At 31.1% G+C, this 23,979-nt stretch overlaps 1 protein-coding gene across 1 annotated transcript; it reads right to left on the bottom strand.

Annotated features, from left to right (window-relative positions):
• Positions 1-8,254: 8,254 nt before the first annotated feature.
• LOC129898986 (multicystatin-like) lies at positions 8,255-23,093 on the bottom strand. The gene is made up of 6 exons (XM_055973720.1): positions 22,934-23,093; positions 22,449-22,733; positions 21,973-22,254; positions 9,342-9,626; positions 8,855-9,139; positions 8,255-8,652 (listed from the first exon to the last, which is right to left on the bottom strand). The coding sequence occupies exons 1-6, from the start codon at positions 23,042-23,044 to the stop codon at positions 8,464-8,466; spliced, it is 1,437 nt and encodes a 478-aa protein (XP_055829695.1). The 5' UTR covers positions 23,045-23,093; the 3' UTR covers positions 8,255-8,463.
• Positions 23,094-23,979: the final 886 nt, after the last annotated feature.

Genomic DNA, 23,979 nt, shown 5'->3' with positions numbered 1-23,979 from the left:
GAACGCGTAGTCAACAAAACACGTTTTGAACGCGTAGTCGAAAAGGAACAAAACGCGTTTTGAACGCGTAGTAAAAAAAAGAACAAAATGCGTTTTGAACGCGTAGTCAAAAGGGGAGGTTCAATACGCGGATTTTACGCGTTTCTAGTTTCCTATAAATAGAAGACCTCTTGCCCTCATTTATCCCATCCCAGAAAGAGAGAGTAAGAATACAGAGAGAGTTATACATCAAGATAAATATTTTAGTCTTGAGTGTCCTCTTTAGTAGTTGTTCCTTTTACAAGAGAGAAGTGTTAATTGTTGTTTTCTCCTTGTATTTGAGAGCTGTGTACTCCATATTAAAATAGTGAGATCCTTCTACCCCGTGGTTTTTCCCTTCTATCATTTAGAGGGGTTTCCACGTAAAATTCTCGTGTCCAATTTATTTTCATTATTTTCATCATATCAAACTTTAGTTGTGGTGCTTCCTCCCCCAAACATTTTCATATCTTTAATTTTTTTGGTCGGGTATTCTTTTTGTAGGACATGATCTCCTGCAAATAATTCTGCCAAGAAAAGTATATCGAAGAATGAATCAACTGTTGTAAAAGTTAATGATAACTTGCAAGTTATTTGATTCTAATGCTTAATTAAGAATTTGGCTACTACTATAACAATGATCATTCTTTGTTTGAACATTGAACGTTAGGGAAGACATCTTTGTCAAGTGTCGAGATTTGCTAAGATTTATATGTTACTAACTACTTATTTTTATCAATATCAAAGTTGTACTACAAGAGAAAAATTTAGCAATCATCCTCTGTCTCTATTCTTTTTCTATTCTAATTGATTATTTGTGTAAAATTGGTATATCTAAATCCTTTCCTGATCAAGTGGAAATAATGCACCACATTCAGAAGAGTTGTCCAAAGGTAGGAGGTTGCAGTTCTCCAACCTTTTTGTTTAGTAGCTAGAATATCATAATTCTTTTAATGTCTTCTCATTGTGCATTATGTCCTGTGTTACTTTCTGCAATCAGGATAAATTCAAGCCAACACGAAAAGCTCATGGATGCTTAAACATATTCAGCGACTCAATATCCTTATTTCTACTATGCAAAATTGCAGCATCCTTTTGGGATCTCACCTTTATGGATTATAAGTTCAAAACGGCTCAAGTCGTTGTATTGAAGGCCAAGGTAGAAAACAAGCGCAAGACACGTAAAAATTTTGAATCGATGAACAAGAAGATTGCCAGATAACTCTCTAAAGAGGAAAAGGGGAGAGAAGCATTGGAGCAAGTGTGTGAAGAACTTGTCAATCATATATCATCGAATAAATTATAGATCAATCGGTTGAGGAAAAAATGGACAAAGAGAGGAAATTATTCATATGACTTAGGCTACGAGGGAGGAAAAAGTTCAAATAAAGCTCACAGAGGCTAAATATTTATTGAAAGACAAGTTGTTGTAATTTGAAGCAATTATAAGGTGCAAATAAGTGGGTCGAGTCAGATATGGATCGATCGAAAATGAGTTCAATAAAAATAGATAAAATAAATATCTTACTCATACATTTTTAACATGGATAAAAAATAGCTTACCCAACGGATATAAATATGGATATCCATCCATAATATCTGGAGCTACTTCAAAGATATTGTCTTCATGCAACTAATTATGTTTTCTATTACACCACTTAATAGTGCAGTTTCAGTGGCCTGCCGCGTGAGGCTGACAAAGAAGTTAGGCTTGGTACCCAGGCCATTCAAAAGAAAAGAAGTTTCAAGTACCTTGGGTCTATTATACAGGAAGATGGGGATATCGACGACGATGTTTCACACCATATCGATGCAGGGTGGATGAAATGGAGGCTCGCCTCCGGAGTGCTGTGTGACAAGAAAGTGCCACCAAAACTCAAAGGCAAGTTCTACAAAGTGGTGGTTAGAACGACTCTATTGTACGGGGTAGAGTGTTGGCCAATAAAAAAACTTCATGTTCAGAAGATGAAAGTCGCGGAAATGCGAATGCTACGGTGGATGTGTGGGCACACTAGGATGGATAGAATAAGGAATGAAGATATCCGAGACAAGGTGGGAGTGGCATCGGTGGAGGACAAGATGCGGGAAGCGAGACTGAGGTGGTTTGGGCATGTGAAGAGGAGAGACACAGATGCTCCAGTGCGGAGGTGCGAGAGGTTGGCTATGGACGGTTTCAGGAGGGGCAAAGGGATGTCAAAGAAGTATTGGGAAGAGGTGATTAGATATGATATGACACAGTTGCAGCTCACCGAGGACATGACCTTAGATAGGAGGCTATGGAGGACTCAGACTAAGATAGTGGGCTAGGTGGCCTATCTTTTCTCCATAGTAGTCGTAGTCGCGCTCATTTGTTTATTAACATATGATTTTTGCATGGGATTACTGCTTATATTAGTTGGCCCAGTTTACTTTGGGTATCCTATTTTATCTATAGTAGTTAATGCTCCTTTATCCCCGATCTTTCCTACCCTGACTTTATCGCTCTCATTATTCATATTTTTATATTGTTTGCTGTATGCCTGACTCTACTGACCTATGTCTTGTTTTCCTTGTTTCTCCTCCCTTGTTCTTCTCTCTTAAGCCGAGGGTCTTTCGGAAACAACCGCCCTACCTTTTAAGGTGGGGGTTAGGTCTGCGTACACTCTGCCCTTCCCAGACCCCACATGGTGGGACTATACTGGGTTTGTTGTTGTTGTACTTAATAGTGCTTCCAAGAAACAAATCAAAAAGAGTTGTAGGCTAACTAGAGACTTGCCTTCTGATGATTTTAGCTACGAAAAAAATAAGAGGTAAAGATAAATTCATAATTCATTCCTATCATCACATTACATGCCAATGCCGTTTAAAAGCAAATATATTTCCAACTGATATTTCGTTTCAAAGATTTGAAGCGGCATGATAAATTTTAGTGGAACTCTTCTTGATTATGGATGAGTTTTGATTAGCTTTTTATTACCTAAATTAATTACTATAGCTATATATATTATCTGAGTTGGTAGCTACAGTTCATATTTTTTACATATGTGGTGTCTAAATATGGACAGATAATAATATCAGAGTAAGGAGTAATGAATTGTGTTTAGCCATGAGTAAAAAATTAAAATATTTTTGACTTTTTGTGAGTAAGCTTAGAGTGATAAAAAAAATTATAACATATCTTTGTTGTTTTTCAAATCAATGAAATTTCTGAAATTCAATTTGAAGTTGAATTTCGATATTTTATGGCCAAAACTATTTTTTGGAGTTCAACCCAAAAAAGATTTGAAATTTTTTATGGTCAAACGTCCATAAAACTTTAATAATCCCTATTCCATTATAGGCCAAAAATGAAATTATTTTTTATAAAAAAAGGAAGTGATGTTCTGATGTTAATGATGAAGGTACTATACGTTTACATATCGTTACCAATAATATCCTATAATACTCAAACTTTGTGTCTAAATGATTAAATATTTTTTGCTATCAAATTTCCATCCAAATCAAGTCAACTAGCAATATTGCTTTAAAAATATTTCCTTTTTTTTTAAAAGTACATATACAATAATAGTTAAAGTTGAATTGCATCTTATTTAATTATACGCCCCATGAAATATGAATAACAATATACAATCCGTGAGTCGCTGCTTTTCAAATATTTCTTCATTTTAAAAGTACTATAAAAATAACCGTTAAAAATGAAAAACATATTATTCAGTTTTACACCTCATTAAATTTAATGTATACAATTCGCGCATCGTGCAGATACTTATACTAGTCTAATGTAAGAGACACATTCTATACAACTCAATATCACATACATAAACAGGGACATGGTAAACTAAGTACCATTTTATTTGCTAGATGATTATACTTTAATGCAATCCATAAGGTTATTTTACATAATTTAGTCTAAGTTATCAATACTTATCTGAATTGATTCAAAAGAGGAACTTACAAATTCTAGAGAACTGCTATGTGGCTACAACCTCCTCTCAACCTCGAAAAATCCAAACTCAGATTCAAGTACTAAATCTTTATGAAACGAATCCAACTCAATAAGAGCTGTCTCAAAATTTCATCAATCACTTTAAAAAATTACAAATTAAAGATGCGATTAATGTAGCAAAATCTCAAGAGCGAAGTCCTAAGAATTTTTAAATTATTTTTTTCAATCAAATGTTGTCTTGATTCATGACGTCTCACCTATTCAGAATAACATGTTGTCACTAGATCTACCTCTCCGCAAATTTTCAAAAGATACCATCTTATCGTTTGAGAGAATAAGTCGACGAAGTTTGACAAAATGTGATTTGAATATTAGAGTATAAAATTGTATATTGTTGTATAGGGTGTATAAATATCTCTTGTAATTTTGTATGATATTGTAGGAGTAAGGTCTGCGTACATTTTACCCTCTTCAGACCCCATGTTTTAAGTTTCTACCAATTTGGCCCAATAGCAAAGAAAAGAAATGTTACTTTTCAGCTAGTGGCCCATTACTCCATTTAGTTTTTTTAAAAAAAATATTTTACCTTTTATTTCAATTCCTTTTTTCATTCATCTTCCTCTTCTGTTTTCTCTTTTCTTCTTATTCTAGGTATGTTTAGAAGTAATTTTCTCTTTCACTCTTGGATAAATTTATATATTAAGTCATTATTTTATCCCTGTTATTGGAGTTATCATGAAGTACTATTGATATTGTTGAAGTCATATGCATCTATTGTTGAAGTTCGAAGCTTTAAAATTTTAAAATTAAATTTTTGTAAATAAGTTTGGTTTTGAGTGAGTATTGTTGCAAAAAATCGATTATATAACGAGGAGCCTAAATATGAAATCTGGGATGATTTGGTGCAGTTTTTGAAGTGTTTTTGGATGAATTTGATGATTGGATAAAAGGAAGAAGATGAAGACCGTTTTTTATATACTAATGTATAATATTATATATTATTGTATGTGGTGCATAAATTTCTGTAATAATTTTATATAATATATTATATATTGGGTGTTTAATAGTGTATATCAAGTTTTAAAATATTTTGTAAAAAGTAAACTATGAAAAAATTGTATATTATTAAATACCGGATATATAATATTGTATACCGAATTATGAATTTGGCTAAATATTTATAATGTAAGTTTCGGACTAAATTTTTACAATATAAGTTGGTTAATTGTATATTTTTGTAACTATCCCTTATTTATCTTAATTAAAAACTTTATAGTAGTAGTGATATACACTTAGAACTACCAACATGGGTTATGGTTTCGAGCCTCGCGTATGAAAAAAATCTTGTTGGGAGCGCCACCTCCGAATGAGCCCTGCAGTGCGCGATTCGAATTTAGTCAGGGCTCCACGGGCTCCAAACACCGGATGGAAAACCAAAAACAATTATACACTTGAGTTTTTTTTGGTTAAATTTAGGTATTTTATTGATGAAGTAATGAGTATAAACACCACCTCACACCACCTTGAGCAAAACTCATTCCACTACATGGCTAGTCGAGTAGGAAAGAAATAAACAAAAAATCAAAAACAAAACACATAATACTTTGAACCTCCCAGTACCATCCATCCCTTTGCTAGAGTTATTCTCAAATAGAGACATTTTAATTTATCACTGTTAATGATCTTTCTTACTACTACTCCAAACTGCTAAAATCTTGATAATTGCACCTTCTTTGATCGATTGCAGTATTTGTCAAATAGTCTACTATTTGATTTCCTTCACTGAGAATGTGCTGGAATATATGTTGTTTGTCCTGTAAGAATATTTTAATTTCTGTCATTATTTCTGTGATTCTCTAAGGACATGACTATTTTCCTTTTAGAATCTTGTACAATATCATAAAGTCTATTTGAATGATTATGCTATTATGTTGTTGCTATCTGCTATGTTTACATGTATGTAGAATCGCCTTCGTCTCTGCTACAGTGTTAGTGGTGTTTTCAATAGTATCTCCCCTTGCATACAGTAGATCCCCTTTTTCATTCCTCAAAAGAAGGCATAAGAGCTTATACCTGAATTTTCCCTCGAAGGCCCATTTGTATTGTATTTTAGTTAGCTTACTGGTGGGAAATCCCTTAATACTCTTGTTACCTTCATGTTGGGACTGTAACCTTCCAATTCTTTAATCATATATGACCAATTACTAAGACATTTCATATTAGACTTCCTCATTTGTATTATCATGAAGATGTTGCTAGTAATATTATGAATAACTTTTTGATTGATGTCTTCTTTCCCTCATGCTTCATTCTATTTCTCCTTCTCCAAAGTTCCTGTATTATAAAGCTAGGGATAACTCTATAGTATGATCTCATTCCTTTTTTAACATCTGTCTCCCACCATAGCATTATCACTTCCCTCAAGTGCAGTACTTCAATGTTAAAACCTGCAAAAGAACAAAAATAAGACCAAATCTTGTTAGCTAAAAAAGATCTCAGGAACACATGAGCAAGTGTCTCCTGAGTAGGTTTTTCACAACACCAGCACTTAGATGGACCTTCCAGTTCTCTTCTTCTCACTCTATCATCTACAAGTAGTTTGAATTTCCATAACCTCCATATTGTAAATTCCACTTTAAAAGGGATGTCTTTTGTCGAGATCCACTTGTAAATTTTGTTTTCTCCTTCTTTATGCCTTATATACTGCTAAGCTGATTTCACAGAAAAGGTTCCTTTATTGTTCATCATCCATACTGGCTTATCTGACTCAATCATTTGTCAAGGAGGTTGAATATTATTACTGATATAGTACTCTACTAGCTCCTCTGACAGTATATCATTCAAAAATTCTATGTCCCATTTTCCCCTCTTTACTAATTCATCAACTCTTTTAATTTGTAATTGTCTTCACATTCATTGTCTTCTCCTATAATGATGTACAAATTCCCCATTCCCGTTCAGTTATCATGCCACACTAAAGATGATCCCTTTCTTAATAACCAAAAGATTTAATGCTCAATAAGATTATACAATTAGAGTAATCATCACCAACAAGCTTAAATTCTTGAACTTCATTGAAGTCCTCCCATTCATTCACCCAAATCTTGGTCTCATATATTTTCTTCTTTCCATCGTCAATTGCTTAAGTGTTATATACTAGTATATTATTCCACCAACTACTTGTTCCTTCACACTCAAAATCTCTACAAACTCCAAAAGAGCATTATGAAATACACAAAGTATATATTGTTCAAATAAAAGAACTAGTAAGTCATGAATAATTAATCAACTAATCCACTTAGTAACAATGCATTTGAAGCATGGGAACTAGTAAGTCATGAATAATATTGCGCTACTTACATAATCATACAAATGACCCAAAAAAAATTCAACAAAAATAGCTGCATGTATATATGATGTATAACTATGTCCCAGAGGTTTATATACATCTACATACACTAATTATACAATATCTATATATTGTAGCAGTTCATCTTCCTCACAAGCTGATTTTTTCTTCAATTTCGACCAATTCAAAGTCTTATCTAAACAATCCCAAATTTAAAATATGAGCCCCACTTGATATTTCAAATCTTTTGATATATTATTCACTCAAAATGATTCACGTCTACGATAGAGTCGAAGTTTAAAATTTGAGCTAAGCATTCAATAGACAGAGAACTATTTTCTTGACTAATACAATAAAACAAAATAGCAGTACTGCAAATGTTATTAATTAGTTTAAAACAGACATTTCAAACAATTTCCAGTAATTAATTGTTTTGGGTAGGGGGAAGGTGCCCACTTTTCTTGTCAGCCAGCTAGGGAGGTATACTTAGCATATAACACAGTGATATAAACTATACCTTCCCCCATTTAAATGTTAAATTTAGATATCTTGTATGTTTAGACGAAAATAAACCATAGTATTTTAGTTATATCTACATTAACATTTCGAATGTATACACATATATAGTAAAATATTACTATAAGCGTAATGCTTTATTCTTATTATTCTTAGTTAATGAAATTTATTGTGTTCATCATATTAGTGCATTTATTATTGTGAATTAAGCCGACTCCGCAAGGACATATGGGTTAAAAAGTGGAGAATAAGACTGTTTTAATTGAGATTATATAGGTTCAACTAAGATGTTCCAGATTTGAGATTTAAATCCGTTTAAAAACTGGTTAAAAACACAGATTTATGCGTACAACATGAGACGTGTGACTAATACACGCCATGAGTTGGAACTTGGAATCATGATCGATGGAGAGTTCACACACATAATTAAATATGAAATATATACGTCAAACGTAAAAACTTTAAATTTATTGATATACGCTTACAACACAACATACAAATACATCCAGATTAATAAATCTGTCATTATTTCTCACAAACATAATACTAACTTCATGCCACACAACATTCAAATAATACAATCCAGATAAATAAACTAGATTTATTTCTCACCAACATAATAGTAACTTCATTTCTCACCAACATAAGAGTAGATTCATTCATCACCAAGAAGCTGCTTGAATTGTTGAACTTCCTTGAATTTCTCCCATTCCTTCACCCAAATCTTGGCTTCATATTTTTTCTTCTTTCCACCATCAGTTGCTTCAAGTGTTATATAGTACATTATTCCATCAACTATTTGTTCCTTCACGCCCAAAACGTTCACAAACTCCAATACAGAATTCTGAAACAATTAATAAGTCATGAATATTTAGTAATAAAAAGAGTTAGCCTTATTTTAATAGCAAACGCGTGATGTGATCAATAGAGAGTTTAAGTTCTGTGCACTAACTATCTACATACAAACACATATAACTTGGAATAACTTTTAATAACAAGCTAAATAGGTGTCAATATGGTTGTTAAATCAAAGTAAAATTCGTTACAGGATGTTTGTGATTATAATCATCGACAGCAAAACGAGCAAGATCTTGGAATTCCAGGTTATTTTCGCATGAAACGTCGATAATGCCTCCCGGCTTTGGGCCATCATCACCAACAAGATTAAATTCTACAACTTTTTTGAAGTCCTCCCATTTCTTCACCCAAATCTTGGCTTCATATTTTTTCTTCTTTCCACCATCAGTTGCTTCAAGTGTTATATAGTACATTATTCCATCAACTATTTGTTCCTTCACGCCCAAAACGTTCACAAACTCCAATGCAGAATTCTGAAACAATTAATAAGTCATGAATATTTAGTAATAAAAAGAGTTAGCCTTATTTTAATAGCAAACGCGTGATGTGATCAATAGAGAGTTTAAGTTCTGTGCACTAACTATCTACATACAAGCACATATAACTTGGAATAACTTTTAATAACAAGCTAAATAGGTGTCAATATGGTTGTTAAATCAAAGTAAAATTCGTTACAGGATGTTTGTGATTATAATCATCGACAGCAAAACGAGCAAGATCTTGGAATTCCAGGTTATTTTCGCATGAAACGTCGATAATGCCTCCCGGCTTTGGGCCATCATCACCAACAAGATTAAATTCTACAACTTTTTTGAAGTCCTCCCATTTCTTCACCCAAATCTTGGCTTCATATTTTTTCTTCTTTCCACCATCAGTTGCTTCAAGTGTTATATAGTACATTATTCCATCAACTATTTGTTCCTTCACGCCCAAAACGTTCACAAACTCCAATGCAGAATTCTGAAACAATTAATAAGTCATGAATATTTAGTAATAAAAAGAGTTAGCCTTATTTTAATAACAAACGCGTGATGTGATCGATAGAGAGTTTAAGTTATGTGCACTAACGATCTACATACAAACACATATAACTTGGAATAACTTTTAATAACAAGCTAAATAGGTGTCAATATGGTTGTTAAATCAAAGTAAAATTCGTTACACTGTCAGGATGTTTGTGATTATAATCATCGACAGCAAAACGAGCAAGATCTTGAAATTCAAGGCTGTTTGGGCATGGAACATCGATAATGCCTCCCGATTGCTTTGCCATTATGCTGTAAGAAGAAGGAATATTTCTGTGATGAGAAAAATGGCAAACTCTGCACGGCTATTTATAGGGATAAAGATAACGAGAAGAGATCATATTCATTGTACCACGTTATCAATGACAAAAAGCCTAAAAAGACTAGATGATAGATCGAGTCAGAATTTCAATTTTATAAGTTTTGAATAGTAGCTATACTATAGCTATATATATGTTTTTTGAATTTTATAATAATCATTTTAACTGGATTCTAAACTTAATATTTATACATATTTAATAAAAAATTTAATATAAATATATTATTTAAGCAAAAATTAATGAACTCAACCGTACCTTGTTCATACCTTCCCCGTATCCATCCAAAAGACGGGAGAAAAACGTGGTGCTAATTGATAAGAAGTAAAACAAAATTAGCAATTCAAAAATCTTTGTCCATACCTTCCCCTTATCCATCCAAAAGACGGGTGATAAACGTGGTAGTAATTGATAAGAAGTAAAACAAAATTAGCAATTCAAAAATCTTTTTCATAAATAGAAACTTAGTGTTATTTTTCTAGCTTGCACCTATGTTTGAGCAAATAAACGAGATAATTAATGTATTCATATTAGTCTTTTATGGAGGTGGATTTAGAATTTGAATTTAATGGATCTAAACTTAATATTTATATATATTTAATAAAATTTTTAATACAAATATACTATTTAAACAAAAAATAATGAATTCAACCGAGCTTCTAGCTCCGCCCTTGTCCATACCTTCCCCATATCCATCCAAAAGACGGGTGGAAAACGTGGTACTAATTGATAAGAACAAAAACAAAATTAGCAATTCAAAAATCTTTTTCATAAATAGAAATGTAGTGTTATTTTTCTAGCTTGCACCTATGTTTGAGCAAGTAAACGAGATAATTAATGTATTCATATTAGTCTTTTATGGAGGTGGATTTAGAATTTGAATTTAATGGATCCAATTTTAAAAGTGTTTAGCACTAAAACTCACAATACTTTTGAAATTATGCAAAAAATATTAGATAACGGCAAAGGCATTCTTGTACATATCCTCAATGATAGCATTCATGACAATCATCACTATTTTCTCCTGAGGGCATGATATGACTTTGTTCTTGATATTGTTTAATAGATGTCGAGTACTGCTATAGCTTTCATATGAAGTGGAGAAATTTAACTTATAAAAACTGTATCTGTATGGTTTGTTATAATTATCATTTACATTTTTTACTATATGTAAAGGGCATTACATAATTGGAAAAAAAAATTGACAAAAAAAAATTGAACTTTAGATAAGATTAAAGATTCTCAAAGCTTTCTGTAATATCTCTATCATATATCTTTTGAAAAAACAAAATTCCTATTTTCAAATCATATTTTGTAGGTTATCTTCTATTATATATCTGAACACTAGTCTATCATAATGGAAATTCCAAATACAATTAATAATGATTATATTAAACTGCTTGTAAATAATATTTAAGTTTTATTATATTACTCCATATTTAGTATTATTTTAATATTTTCATAAATTTAGTATCATTAGATATGTCAATGGATTATGATAAAATAACAACCATCCAAGACATTTGTAAGCTTATTTATTATCTGAACACACTATTTTAATATTTTAAAATATTTATAAGCTTATTATATTTATTACAAAATTTAAAACGAGATGAAAGTTATCTTTTACTATTGTGTGCATTATTTCAAATGACCTATAATTGGAGATATCATTTATTCTAATAAAAGTTCCTATAAAAATGAGGAATTCTCTCTCTATCTATAGGATTCACTTTTAAATTTTAATCAAACCTAAACGTCGGCCTCACACACATAAGTATTACTAGGTATGAATATTAAGGGACCGTATTTAGAAATTTGAGCCATAATAATCGGTACATTATTATATATCCATCCCCTAAAATTAAAGAGGGATGAAAAATGCGGTGATGACTAATAAGAAATTGCAATTATTGTTTTCTTCTTTTAAACATAGTAAAAGGGTGTTTGGCCATAAGTCATCGACAACCTCTTAAACTTGTCTGCATATCGAGTGAATTATTATAATAACAAAGTCGAAATGACCTGTAAGTTTTTGGTTATAATTTTTTCCCAATCTTTTTTTCTTACGACATGTGCCATTGCTAAAAGAAAAGGCAACCTAATCTTGTAGTATACACCGATTTTACATGACCAAACCACCAATTATGTCTTGTTATGTGTTGATTTTTTCCTTGGAGTGCATGAAAGGGGGTTTAAGTCACTTCACAATAATGGTTCATAGTGTCACGGACTTAGACTTCAATTAAGACTTCTGTGCGGCACTTGACAACTTACTTACGAATCTTTCACGATCTTGCAAGCTCAAGTAAGTCTTTAAGACTAGATCGCTAAGGGACCGCTAGACTGTAAGAAAGACAGAAGAACTTTTACGAAGAAGGCTTTTGTATTGCTTTGGAAGAATGCTTGATTGCTTGATGGTTTGCTACAAATGAATGCCCCCTTTATTTATGCTACTCCTAAGGGGCCTAAGTGTAAATAAAATTTACTATACAAGTCCTTCCATATTTATAAAGAAGTTCCTACTCTAAAACTCTTCACACACTCTAGAGAATTCCAAGTCTTTCAAGACTTCTCCACAAGCTTCTACAAAAATCTAGAGTCTTCCACTAACCTCTCCAAGACTCTAGGTTCTTCTACCTTCTTCAAGAATTCTCTTGAACATTCTAGAGCCTTCTATTAACCTCTCCAAAACTCTTGATCTTTCTTCCGTCTTCATGATCAATTGGCGGGTCATGACAATAGGCTGGAAATTACAGTACGTGAAATTAAATGTTGATGGGGAAATTTATCCTCTAGCTGTACAAGTAACCAGCTAGGCCACTCATAAATATTTGGTATTTGTAGTTTACCTTTTCCAACGTTACATTTACAATATCATCGAAACTCACTTTGATTCTACACATTTTGGATAACTTGCATATGGATCACATACCATCAAAATGCAGACAAACAATCAAAGAAAAGCCAAGATTCTTGGCAGGACCAATATATTAATTAGCAACTATATATAAGTAAAAGGAAGATAGTCTAACTTAGGATCCTGTCAAGTGGTTGTATATGTATTAGTTTTAGAACAAAAATTAGTTAGTTAGTTAATAATTAGTTAGTAATTTTTAACATGAATTTTAAAAACTCAAATAAATATATTTTTTATTGTACGTTGGGAAGTTACCTACAGTTAATATAACTCTTATTTTTCAATTTTAATTTTATTTATTAAAAAAATAAGCAAAAACGTACAGTTACTTTTGGAATCAATTTCCCTGAAATAGCAAAAATCATGATTTACATATTTTCTTCTACATAATTATTAGGAAACAAAAAAAAGGAAAATAACAATGTGTTTTCTTTTATGTTTATGTTTTAATGAATAAACCAATAATTTTATTTTTTTCTAATTATATTTTTATTTTGATCTAGCTTTTAATTTTTCTGTATTTTATAGTTAGTTAATATTTCATTAGTATTTTATTTTTTAAAGAAAAAACAAAACAAAACATAAATAGTGAAAAAGACAAAAGCTAAAATAGACACCAAAATAACTACTTGCAGAGTTGCATGTTCTACCCCCATTGCCCATGTATACATCTATCTCTATATAAAAGAAATTTAAATTTGTCTAAAGATTTTTATTGTGTTTTGACAGTTATTTAATAAAAATAAAATTAAAAATCACGTTTAATATCATATCTGCAGCAGTTGTAATTGTATTATCACAACAAAAGCAGAAACCACCAATTGTACTGCCACTTTTTGAATTTTTAACTGCAATTTATATTTTGTACTTCTAATATCCTACCGAGTAATTATACTTCAAATTTTCCACTCTTTTTCAATTTTCTGCTTTTTCATTGATGGTTGAAAAATTAAAGAGATGTATTTTGATAATATGAAAAGAAAAGACCACAAGTATTATGCAAGGAAGTAGGAACATGGAATTTCAGGTAACAGGTAATCTTAAGGTAATGGATAATGGATAATGGATAATGTTTATTTCTTTAATTGTTTATTTTTGGGTTCAAGAAATTTTGTGATCTTGGTTAAATTTGTCGTTATATTCTGGTAAATGATAAAAAAATCCGCAACTCGAGGACAATCATGTTTACACATCTTCGATGATAATATGAATAATATAGAGTCTGATGTGTCAAATAAGAAGGTAAAGAATTAGTACCGATAATGAAACTATCTATTGAGTTCACCAGATCGACTCAAGTGAAATTATTTCTATCACATTATTTTGGATGTTTTATGCTATCCATGCAGGAAAGAAGGGAGCGGTGATCAGGATTATTTAATTTGCCTTAGCAAAGAAAACATATTTTGAAAGAGTCAAAAAATTTCTTGAGGAATCTTTAATTTGGTGAGTGGATTTGATTTTTATGACTATTGTTTTCTTCAATTTTTTTGATCACGTATTCTTTATGTAGGACAGATGAAGTTCTTGGGTGACCTAGTGTATCAACATCAACAAATAGAATTCTTGAACATTTTTATGTATTTTCTGCAAGATAGTCAAAACGCGTTTTGAACGCGTAGTCAACAAAACACGTTTTGAACGCGTAGTCGAAAAGGAACAAAACGCGTTTTGAACGCGTAGTAAAAAAAAGAACAAAATGCGTTTTGAACGCGTAGTCAAAAGGGGAGGTTCAATACGCGGATTTTACGCGTTTCTAGTTTCCTATAAATAGAAGACCTCTTGCCCTCATTTATCCCATCCCAGAAAGAGAGAGTAAGAATACAGAGAGAGTTATACATCAAGATAAATATTTTAGTCTTGAGTGTCCTCTTTAGTAGTTGTTCCTTTTACAAGAGAGAAGTGTTAATTGTTGTTTTCTCCTTGTATTTGAGAGCTGTGTACTCCATATTAAAATAGTGAGATCCTTCTACCCCGTGGTTTTTCCCTTCTATCATTTAGAGGGGTTTCCACGTAAAATTCTCGTGTCCAATTTATTTTCATTATTTTCATCATATCAAACTTTAGTTGTGGTGCTTCCTCCCCCAAACATTTTCATATCTTTAATTTTTTTGGTCGGGTATTCTTTTTGTAGGACATGATCTCCTGCAAATAATTCTGCCAAGAAAAGTATATCGAAGAATGAATCAACTGTTGTAAAAGTTAATGATAACTTGCAAGTTATTTGATTCTAATGCTTAATTAAGAATTTGGCTACTACTATAACAATGATCATTCTTTGTTTGAACATTGAACGTTAGGGAAGACATCTTTGTCAAGTGTCGAGATTTGCTAAGATTTATATGTTACTAACTACTTATTTTTATCAATATCAAAGTTGTACTACAAGAGAAAAATTTAGCAATCATCCTCTGTCTCTATTCTTTTTCTATTCTAATTGATTATTTGTGTAAAATTGGTATATCTAAATCCTTTCCTGATCAAGTGGAAATAATGCACCACATTCAGAAGAGTTGTCCAAAGGTAGGAGGTTGCAGTTCTCCAACCTTTTTGTTTAGTAGCTAGAATATCATAATTCTTTTAATGTCTTCTCATTGTGCATTATGTCCTGTGTTACTTTCTGCAATCAGGATAAATTCAAGCCAACACGAAAAGCTCATGGATGCTTAAACATATTCAGCGACTCAATATCCTTATTTCTACTATGCAAAATTGCAGCATCCTTTTGGGATCTCACCTTTATGGATTATAAGTTCAAAACGGCTCAAGTCGTTGTATTGAAGGCCAAGGTAGAAAACAAGCGCAAGACACGTAAAAATTTTGAATCGATGAACAAGAAGATTGCCAGATAACTCTCTAAAGAGGAAAAGGGGAGAGAAGCATTGGAGCAAGTGTGTGAAGAACTTGTCAATCATATATCATCGAATAAATTATAGATCAATCGGTTGAGGAAAAAATGGACAAAGAGAGGAAATTATTCATATGACTTAGGCTACGAGGGAGGAAAAAGTTCAAATAAAGCTCACAGAGGCTAAATATTTATTGAAAGACAAGTTGTTGTAATTTGAAGCAATTATAAGGTGCAAATAAGTGGGTCGAGTCAGATATGGATCGATCGAAAATGAGTTCAATAAAAATAGATAAAATAAATATCTTACTCATACATTTTTAACATGGATAAAAAATAGCTTACCCAACGGATATAAATATGGATATCCATCCATAATATCTGGAGCTACTTCAAAGATATTGTCTTCATGCAACTAATTATGTTTTCTATTACACTACTTAATAGTGCTTCCAAGAAACAAATGAAAAAGAGTTGTAGGCTAACTAGAGACTTGCCTTCTGATGCTTTTAGCTACGAAAAAAATAAGAGGTAAAGATAAATTCATAAATCATATGGTTAAGACTTTAACAACTCCATTAAAAAAAAATAAAAAAATTCATTCCTATCATCACATTACATGCCAATGCCGTTTAAAAGCAAATATATTTCCAACTGATATTTCATTTCAAAGATTTGAAGCGGCATGATAAATTTTAGTGGAACTCTTCTTGATTATGGATGAGTTTTGACTAGCTTTTTATTACCTAAATTAATTACTATAGCTATCATATATTATCTGAGAAGGTAGCTACAGTTCATATTTTTTACATATGTGGTGTCTAAATATGGACAGATAATAATATCAGAGTAAGGAGTAATGAATTGTGTTTAGCCATGAGTAACAAATTAAAAATATTTTTGACTTTTTGTGAGTAAGCTTAGAGTGATAAAAAAATTAAAACATATCTTTGTTGTTTTTCAAATCAATGAAATTTCTGAAATTCAATTTGAAGTTAAATTCCGAAATTTTATGGCCAAACCTATTTTTTGGAGTTCAAGCGAAAAAAGATTTGAAATTTTTTATGGTCAAACGTCGATAAAACTTTAATAATCCCTATTACATTATAGGCCAAAAATGAAATTATTTTTTATAAAAAAGGAAGTGATGTTCTGATGTTAATGATGAAGGTACTATACGTTTACATATCGTTACCAATAATATCCTATAATACTCAAACTTTGTGTCTAAATGATTAAATATTTTTTGCTATCAAATTTCCATCCAAATCAAGTCAACTAACAATATTGCTTTAAAAATATTTCCTGTTTTTTGAAAGTACGTATACAATAATAGTTAAAGTTGAGTTGCATCTTATTCAATTATACGCCCCATGAAATATGAATAACAATATACAATCCGTGAGTCGCTGCTTTTCAAATATTTCTTCATTTTAAAAGTACTATAAAAATAACCGTTAAAGATGAAAAACATATTATTTAGTTTTACACCTCATTATATATAAATAAATGTATACAATCCGCGCATCGTGCGGATACTTATACTAGTCTAATGTAAGAGACACATTCTATACAACTCAATATCACATACATAAACAGGGACATGGTAAACTAAGTACCATTTTATTTGCTAGATGATTATACTTTAATGCAATCCACAAGGTTATTTTACATAATTTAGTCTAAGTTATCAATACTTATCTGAATTGACTCAAAAGAGGAACTTACAAATTCTAGAGAACTGCTATGTGGCTACAACCTCCTCTCAACCTCGAAAAATCCAAACTCAGATTCAAGTATTATATCTTTATGAAACGAATCCAACTCAATAAGAACTGTCTCAAAATTTCATCAACAACTTTGAAAAATTACAAATTAAAGATGCGATTAATGTAGCAAAATCTCAAGAGCGAAGTCCCAAGAATTTTGAAATTGTTTTTTTCAATCAAATGTTGTCGTGATTCATGACATCTCACCTATTCAGAATAACATGTTGTCACTAGATCTACCTCTCCGCAAATTTTCAAAAGATACCATCTTGTCGTTTGAGAGAATCAGTCGACGAAGTTTGACAAAATGTGATTTGTATATTAGAGTATAAAATTGTATATTGTTGTATATGGTGTATAAATATCTCTTGTAATTTTGTATGATATTGTAGGAGTAAGGTCTGCGTACACTTTACCCTCTCTAGACCCCACGTTGTGGGATTTCACTGGGTTATTGTTGTTGTATTGTATATTAGAAGTATAATATTGTATATCAAGTTCTTAAATATTTTATAAAAAATATATGAAAGTTTTATATATAGCAAATATATATTATTGTATACCAAATTATGTTTTGGGCTAAAAAATTATAATGTTAAATTTGGGCTATTCAATGTAAGTTTAGTTTGTATTTTAATGAAATTTTCCCATTTATTTAGAGAAAATTACACTCTTATGTATCTTGATTTTCTGTCTAATGCTAATAAATTTAGCCCATGTTTTAAGTTGGGAAAATTACTTGATTGAGTGCTTTTTAAAAATTAATTACTGATTTTAGCGATATTTTTTATTTATTACCATTTATAGCAATATATAGCAATATTATGATAAATCTACACTTGTATTAAAAGTGAATTATGCATACAATATAAATGTATTATAAGTGTTTTAAAATATATATTATGTATGTGTAGTAAGAAACTAACATAATGTATTATAAGTCTATTAAAATATGTAATAAATGTATTATCCATCTATAAAACTTGTATTATATATGTTTTATAAATAGTTCTCTGCAATATGTATTAAAACTGTATTATAAATGTATTATAAGTGTTCAGTAAAATTATTTTTTTATTGCTATAAATGATAAATATTTTCTTAATATTGTATATTTACGTAAGTTTCCCTTTTAAGTTTCTACCAATTTGGCCCAATAGCAAAGGAAAGAAATGTTACTTTTCAGCTAGTGGCCCATTACTCCATTTAGTTTTTTTTTTTAAAAATATTTTACCTTTTATTTCAATTCCTTTTTTCATTCATCTTCCTCTTCTGTTTTCTCTTTTCTTCTTATTCTAGGTATGTTTAGAAGTAATTTTCACTTTCACTTGGTGTTTAATAGTGTATATCAAGTTTTAAAATATTTTTGTAAAAAGTAAAATATGAAAAATTTGTATATTATTAAATACCGGATATATAATGTTGTATACCGAATTATGACTTTGGCTAAATATTTATAATGTAAGTTTCGGACTAAATGTTTACAATATAAGTTGGCTAATTGTATATTTTTGTAACTATCCCTTATTTATCTTAATTAAAAACTTTATAGTAGTAGTGATATACACTTAGAACTACCACCATGGGTTATGGGTTTGAGCCTCGGGTATGGAAAAAATTCTGTTGGGAGCGCCACTTCCGAATGAGCCTTGCAGTGCGCGATTCGAATTTAGTCAAGGCTCCACGGGCTCCGAACACCGGATGGAAAATCAAAAAAAATTATACACTTAGAGTTTTTTTTTGTTAAATTTAGGTATTTTATTGATAAAGTAATGAGTATAAATACCACATTACACCACCTCGGGCCACCTCGAGCAAAACTTATTCCCTACATGGCCAGTCGAGTAGGAAATAAATAAACAAATAATCAAAAACAAAACACCTAACACTTTGAACCTCTCAGTCCCATCTATCCCTTTGTTGGAGTTACTCTCAAATAAGGATATTTCAATTTATCAGTGTTAATGATATTTCTTACTGCTACTTCCAAACTGCTGAAATCTCGGTGATTGCACCCTCCTTTATCGATTGCAATATTTGTCAAGTAGTCTGCTATTTGATTTCCTTCACTATGAATATGCTGGAATGTATGTTGTTTGTCCTATAAGGATGTTTTGATTTCTGTCACCATCTTTGTGATTCTCTAGGGACATGCGATTTTCCTTCTAGAATTTTGTACAATAGCATAAAGTCTATTTGAATGATTATGTTATTCTGTTGTTACTATCTGCTATGTTTACATGCTTCTAGAATCGTCTTCGTCTCTGCTACAATGTTAGTGGTGTTTTCAATAGTAGCTCCCCTTGCACTAAGTAAATCCCCTCTTTCATTCCTCAAAAGAAGGCATAGGAGCTTATACCTGAAGTTTCCCTCGAAGCCCCATTTGTATTGTATTTTAGTTAGCTTACTGGTGGGAAATCCCTTAATACTCTTGTTACCTTCATCTTGGGACTGTAACCTTCTAATTCTTTAATCATATATGACCAATTACTAATGCCGATCCCTTTTTTAGTAGCCAAAAGATTTGATGCTCAATAAGATTATATACTTAGAGTAATCATCACCAACAAGCTTGAATTCTTGAACTTCATTGAAGTCCTCCCATTCATTCACCCAAATCTTGGTCTCATATATTTTCTTCTTTCCATCATCAATTGCTAAGTGTTATATACTAGTATATTATTCCACCAACTACTTGTTCCTTCACATTCAAAATCTCTACAAACTCCAAAAGAGCATTATGAAATACACAGAGTATATATTGTTCAAATAAAAGAACTAGTAAGTCATGAATAATTAATCAACTAATCCACTTAGTAACAATGCATTTGAAGCATGGGAACTAGTAAGTCATGAATAATATTGCGCTTCTTACATAATCGTACAAATCACCCAAAAAAAAAATTCAACAAAAATAGCTGCATGTATATATGATGTATAACTATGTCCTAGAGGTTTATATACATTTATATACACTAATTATACAATATCTATACATTTTGTAGTAGCTCATCTTCCTCACAAGCTGTTTTTTTCTTCAATCCCGACCTATTCAAGTCTTATTTAAACAATCCCAAATTTAAAATATGAGCTCCACTTAATATTTCGAATTTTTTGATATATTATTCACTCAAAATAATTCATATCTACAATCGGGTCGAAATTTAAAATTTGAGCTAACCATTCAATAGATAGAGAACTATTTTCTTGACTAATACAATAAAACAAAATAGCAGTACTGCAAATGTTATTAATGAGCTTAAAACAGACATTTCAAACAATTTCCAGTAATTAATTGTTTTGGGTAGGGGGAGGTGCCCACTTTTCTTGTCAGCCAGCTAGGGAGGTACACTTAGCATATAACACAGTGATATAAACTACACCTTCCCCCATTTAAATGTTAAATTTAGATATCTTATATGCTTATACGAAAATAAACCATAGCATTTTAGTTATATCTACATTAACATTTCTAATGTAGACACATATATAGTAAAATATTACTATAAGCGTAATGCTTTATTCTTATTATTCTTGGTTAATGAAATTTATTCTGTTCATCATATTAGTGCATTTATTGTTGTGAATTAAGCTGACTCCGCAAAGATATATGGGCTAAAAAGTGGAGAATAAGACTATTTCAATTGGGATTATATAGGTTCAACTAAGATGTTCGAGAGTTTTATTTGAGATTTAAATCCGTTTAAAAACTGGTTAAAAACACAGATTTATGCGTACAACATGAGACATGTGACTAATACACGCCATGAGTTGGAACTTGGAATCATGATCGATGGAGAGTTCACACACATAATTAAATATGAAATATATACGTCAAACGTAAAAACTTTAAATTTATTGATAAACGCTTACAACACAACATACAAATACATCCAGATTAATAAATCTGTCATTATTTCTCACAAACATAATACTAACTTCATGCCACACAACATTCAAATAATACAATCCAGATAAATAAACTAGATTTATTTCTCACCAACATAATAGTAACTTCATTTCTCACCAACATAAGAGTAGATTCATTCATCACCAAGAAGCTGCTTGAATTGTTGAACTTCCTTGAATTTCTCCCATTCCTTCACCAAAATCTTGGCTTCATATGTTTTCTTCTTTCCACCATCAGTTGCTTCAAGTGTTATATAGTACATTATTCCAGCAACTATTTGTTCCTTCACGCCCAAAACATTCACAAACTCCAATGCAGAATTCTGAAACAATTAATAAGTCGTGAATATTTAGTAATAAAAAGAGTTAGCCTTATTTTAGTAGGAAACTCGTGATGTGATCGATAGAGAGTTTAAATTCTGTGCACTAATGATCTACATACAAACACATATAACTTGGAATTAATATGAAATTAACGAAAAAAACGTTATAGAGAGAAAGAAGTAAGTCATTATAACCTTTTTTTTATTATAATCATTGACAGCAAAACGAGCAAGATCTTGGAATTCGAGGTTATTTGGGCATGGAACGTCGATAATGCCTCCGGGCTTTGGGCCATCATCACCAGCAAGATTAAATTCTACAACTTTTTTGAAGTCCTCCCATTTCTTCACCCAAATCTTGGCTTCATATTTTTTCTTCTTTCCACCATCAGTTGCTTCAAGTGTTATATAGTACATTATTCCAGCAACTATTTGTTCCTTCACGCCCAAAACGTTCACAAACTCCAATGCTGAATTCTGAAACAATTAATAAGTCATGAATATTTAGTAATAAAAAGAGTTAACCTTATTTTAATAGCAAACGCGTGATGTGATCGATAGAGAGTTTAAGTTATGTGCACTAACGATCTACATACAAACACATATAACTTGAAATTAATGTGAAATTAACGAAAAAACGTTATAGAGAGAAAGAAGTAAGTCATTATAACCTTGTTTTTATTATATTCATGAACAGCAAAACGAGCAAGATCTTGGAATTCGAGGTTATTTTCGCATGAAAGGTCAATAATGCCTCCCGCAGGCTTTGGGCCATCATCACCAACAAGATTAAATTCTACAACCTTTTTGAAGTCCTCCCATTTCTTCACCCAAATCTTGGCTTCATATTCTTTCTTCTTTCCATTTTTAGTAGCTTCAAGTGTTATATAGTACATGTACCCGTCAACTACTTGTTGCTGCACATTCAATACTTTTCCAAACTCCAAAAGACCATTCTGAAATACAAATTCAAAACTGATTATTCTTCAAAAACACATCTGGTTAATATATACATATAATAATGCATTTTAAATTTCGTACACTGACGATGTATAGATATTGATCTATCATACGTATAATTATACATGTAATTAACTTTTAATAACAAGCTAAATAGGTGTCAATATGGTTGTTAAATCAAAGTAAAATTCGTTACACTGTCAGGATGTTTGTGATTATAATCATCGACAGCAAAACGAGCAAGATCTTGGAATTCAAGGCTGTTTGGGCATGGAACATCGATAATGCCTCCCGGTTGCTTTGCCATTATGCTGTAAGAAGAAGCAATATTTCTGTGATGAGAAAAATGGCAAACTCTGCACTGCTATTTATAGGGATAAAGATAACGAGAAGAGATCATATTCATTGTACCACGTTATCAATGACAAAAAGCCTAAAAAGACTAGATGATAGATCGAGCCAGAATTTTAACTTTATAAGTTTTGAATAGTAGCTATACTATAGCTAGTATATATGTGTTTTTGAATTTTATAATAATCATTTTAACTGGATTTTATACTTAATATTTATACATATTTAATAAAAAATTTAATATAAATATATTATTTAAGCAAAAATTAATGAATTCAACCGAGCTTCTAGCTCCGCCCTTGTTCATACCTTCCCCGTATCCATCCAAAAGACGGGAGAAAAACGTGGTGCTAATTGATAAGAAGTAAAACAAAATTAGCAATTCAAAAATCTTTGTCCATACCTTCCCCTTATCCATCCAAAAGACGGGTGATAAACGTGGTAGTAATTGATAAGAAGTAAAACAAAATTAGCAATTCAAAAATCTTTTTCATAAATAGAAACTTAGTGTTATTTTTCTAGCTTGCACCTATGTTTGAGCAAATAAACGAGATAATTAATGTATTCATATTAGTCTTTTATGGAGGTGGATTTAGAATTTGAATTTAATGGATCCAATATTAAAAGTGTTTAGCACTAAAACTCACAATACTTTTGAAATTATGCAAAAAATATTAGATAACGGCAAAGGCATTCTTGTACATGTCCTCAATGGTAGCATTCATGACAATCATCACTATTTTCTCCTGAGGGCATGATATGACTTTGTTCTTGATATTGTTTAATAGATGTCGAGTACTGCTATAGCTTTCATATGAAGTGGAGAAATTTAACTTATAAAAACTGTATCTGTATGATTTGTTATAATTATCATTTACATTTTTTACTATA

Source organism: Solanum dulcamara, chromosome 8, assembly GCF_947179165.1.
Source record: "Solanum dulcamara chromosome 8, daSolDulc1.2, whole genome shotgun sequence".
Classification (NCBI taxonomy): domain Eukaryota; kingdom Viridiplantae; phylum Streptophyta; class Magnoliopsida; order Solanales; family Solanaceae; genus Solanum; species Solanum dulcamara.
Note: the sequence above shows the minus strand (reverse complement) of the source record. Positions and strands in the feature narration are given on the sequence as shown.

Excerpts from the sequence above, each read along its gene's own strand:
- LOC129898986 (XM_055973720.1), bottom strand. The coding sequence starts at position 23,044 with ATGGCAAAGCAACCGGGAGGCATTATCGATGTTCCATGCCCAAACAGC. Across the intron at positions 22,255-22,448 it reads ATGAATATAATAAAAACAAG|AATTCAGCATTGGAGTTTGT; the intron begins GTTATAATGACT and ends TAATTGTTTCAG. Across the intron at positions 8,653-8,854 it reads ATTATAATCACAAACATCCT|AATTCTGTATTGGAGTTTGT; the intron begins GTAACGAATTTT and ends TAATTGTTTCAG.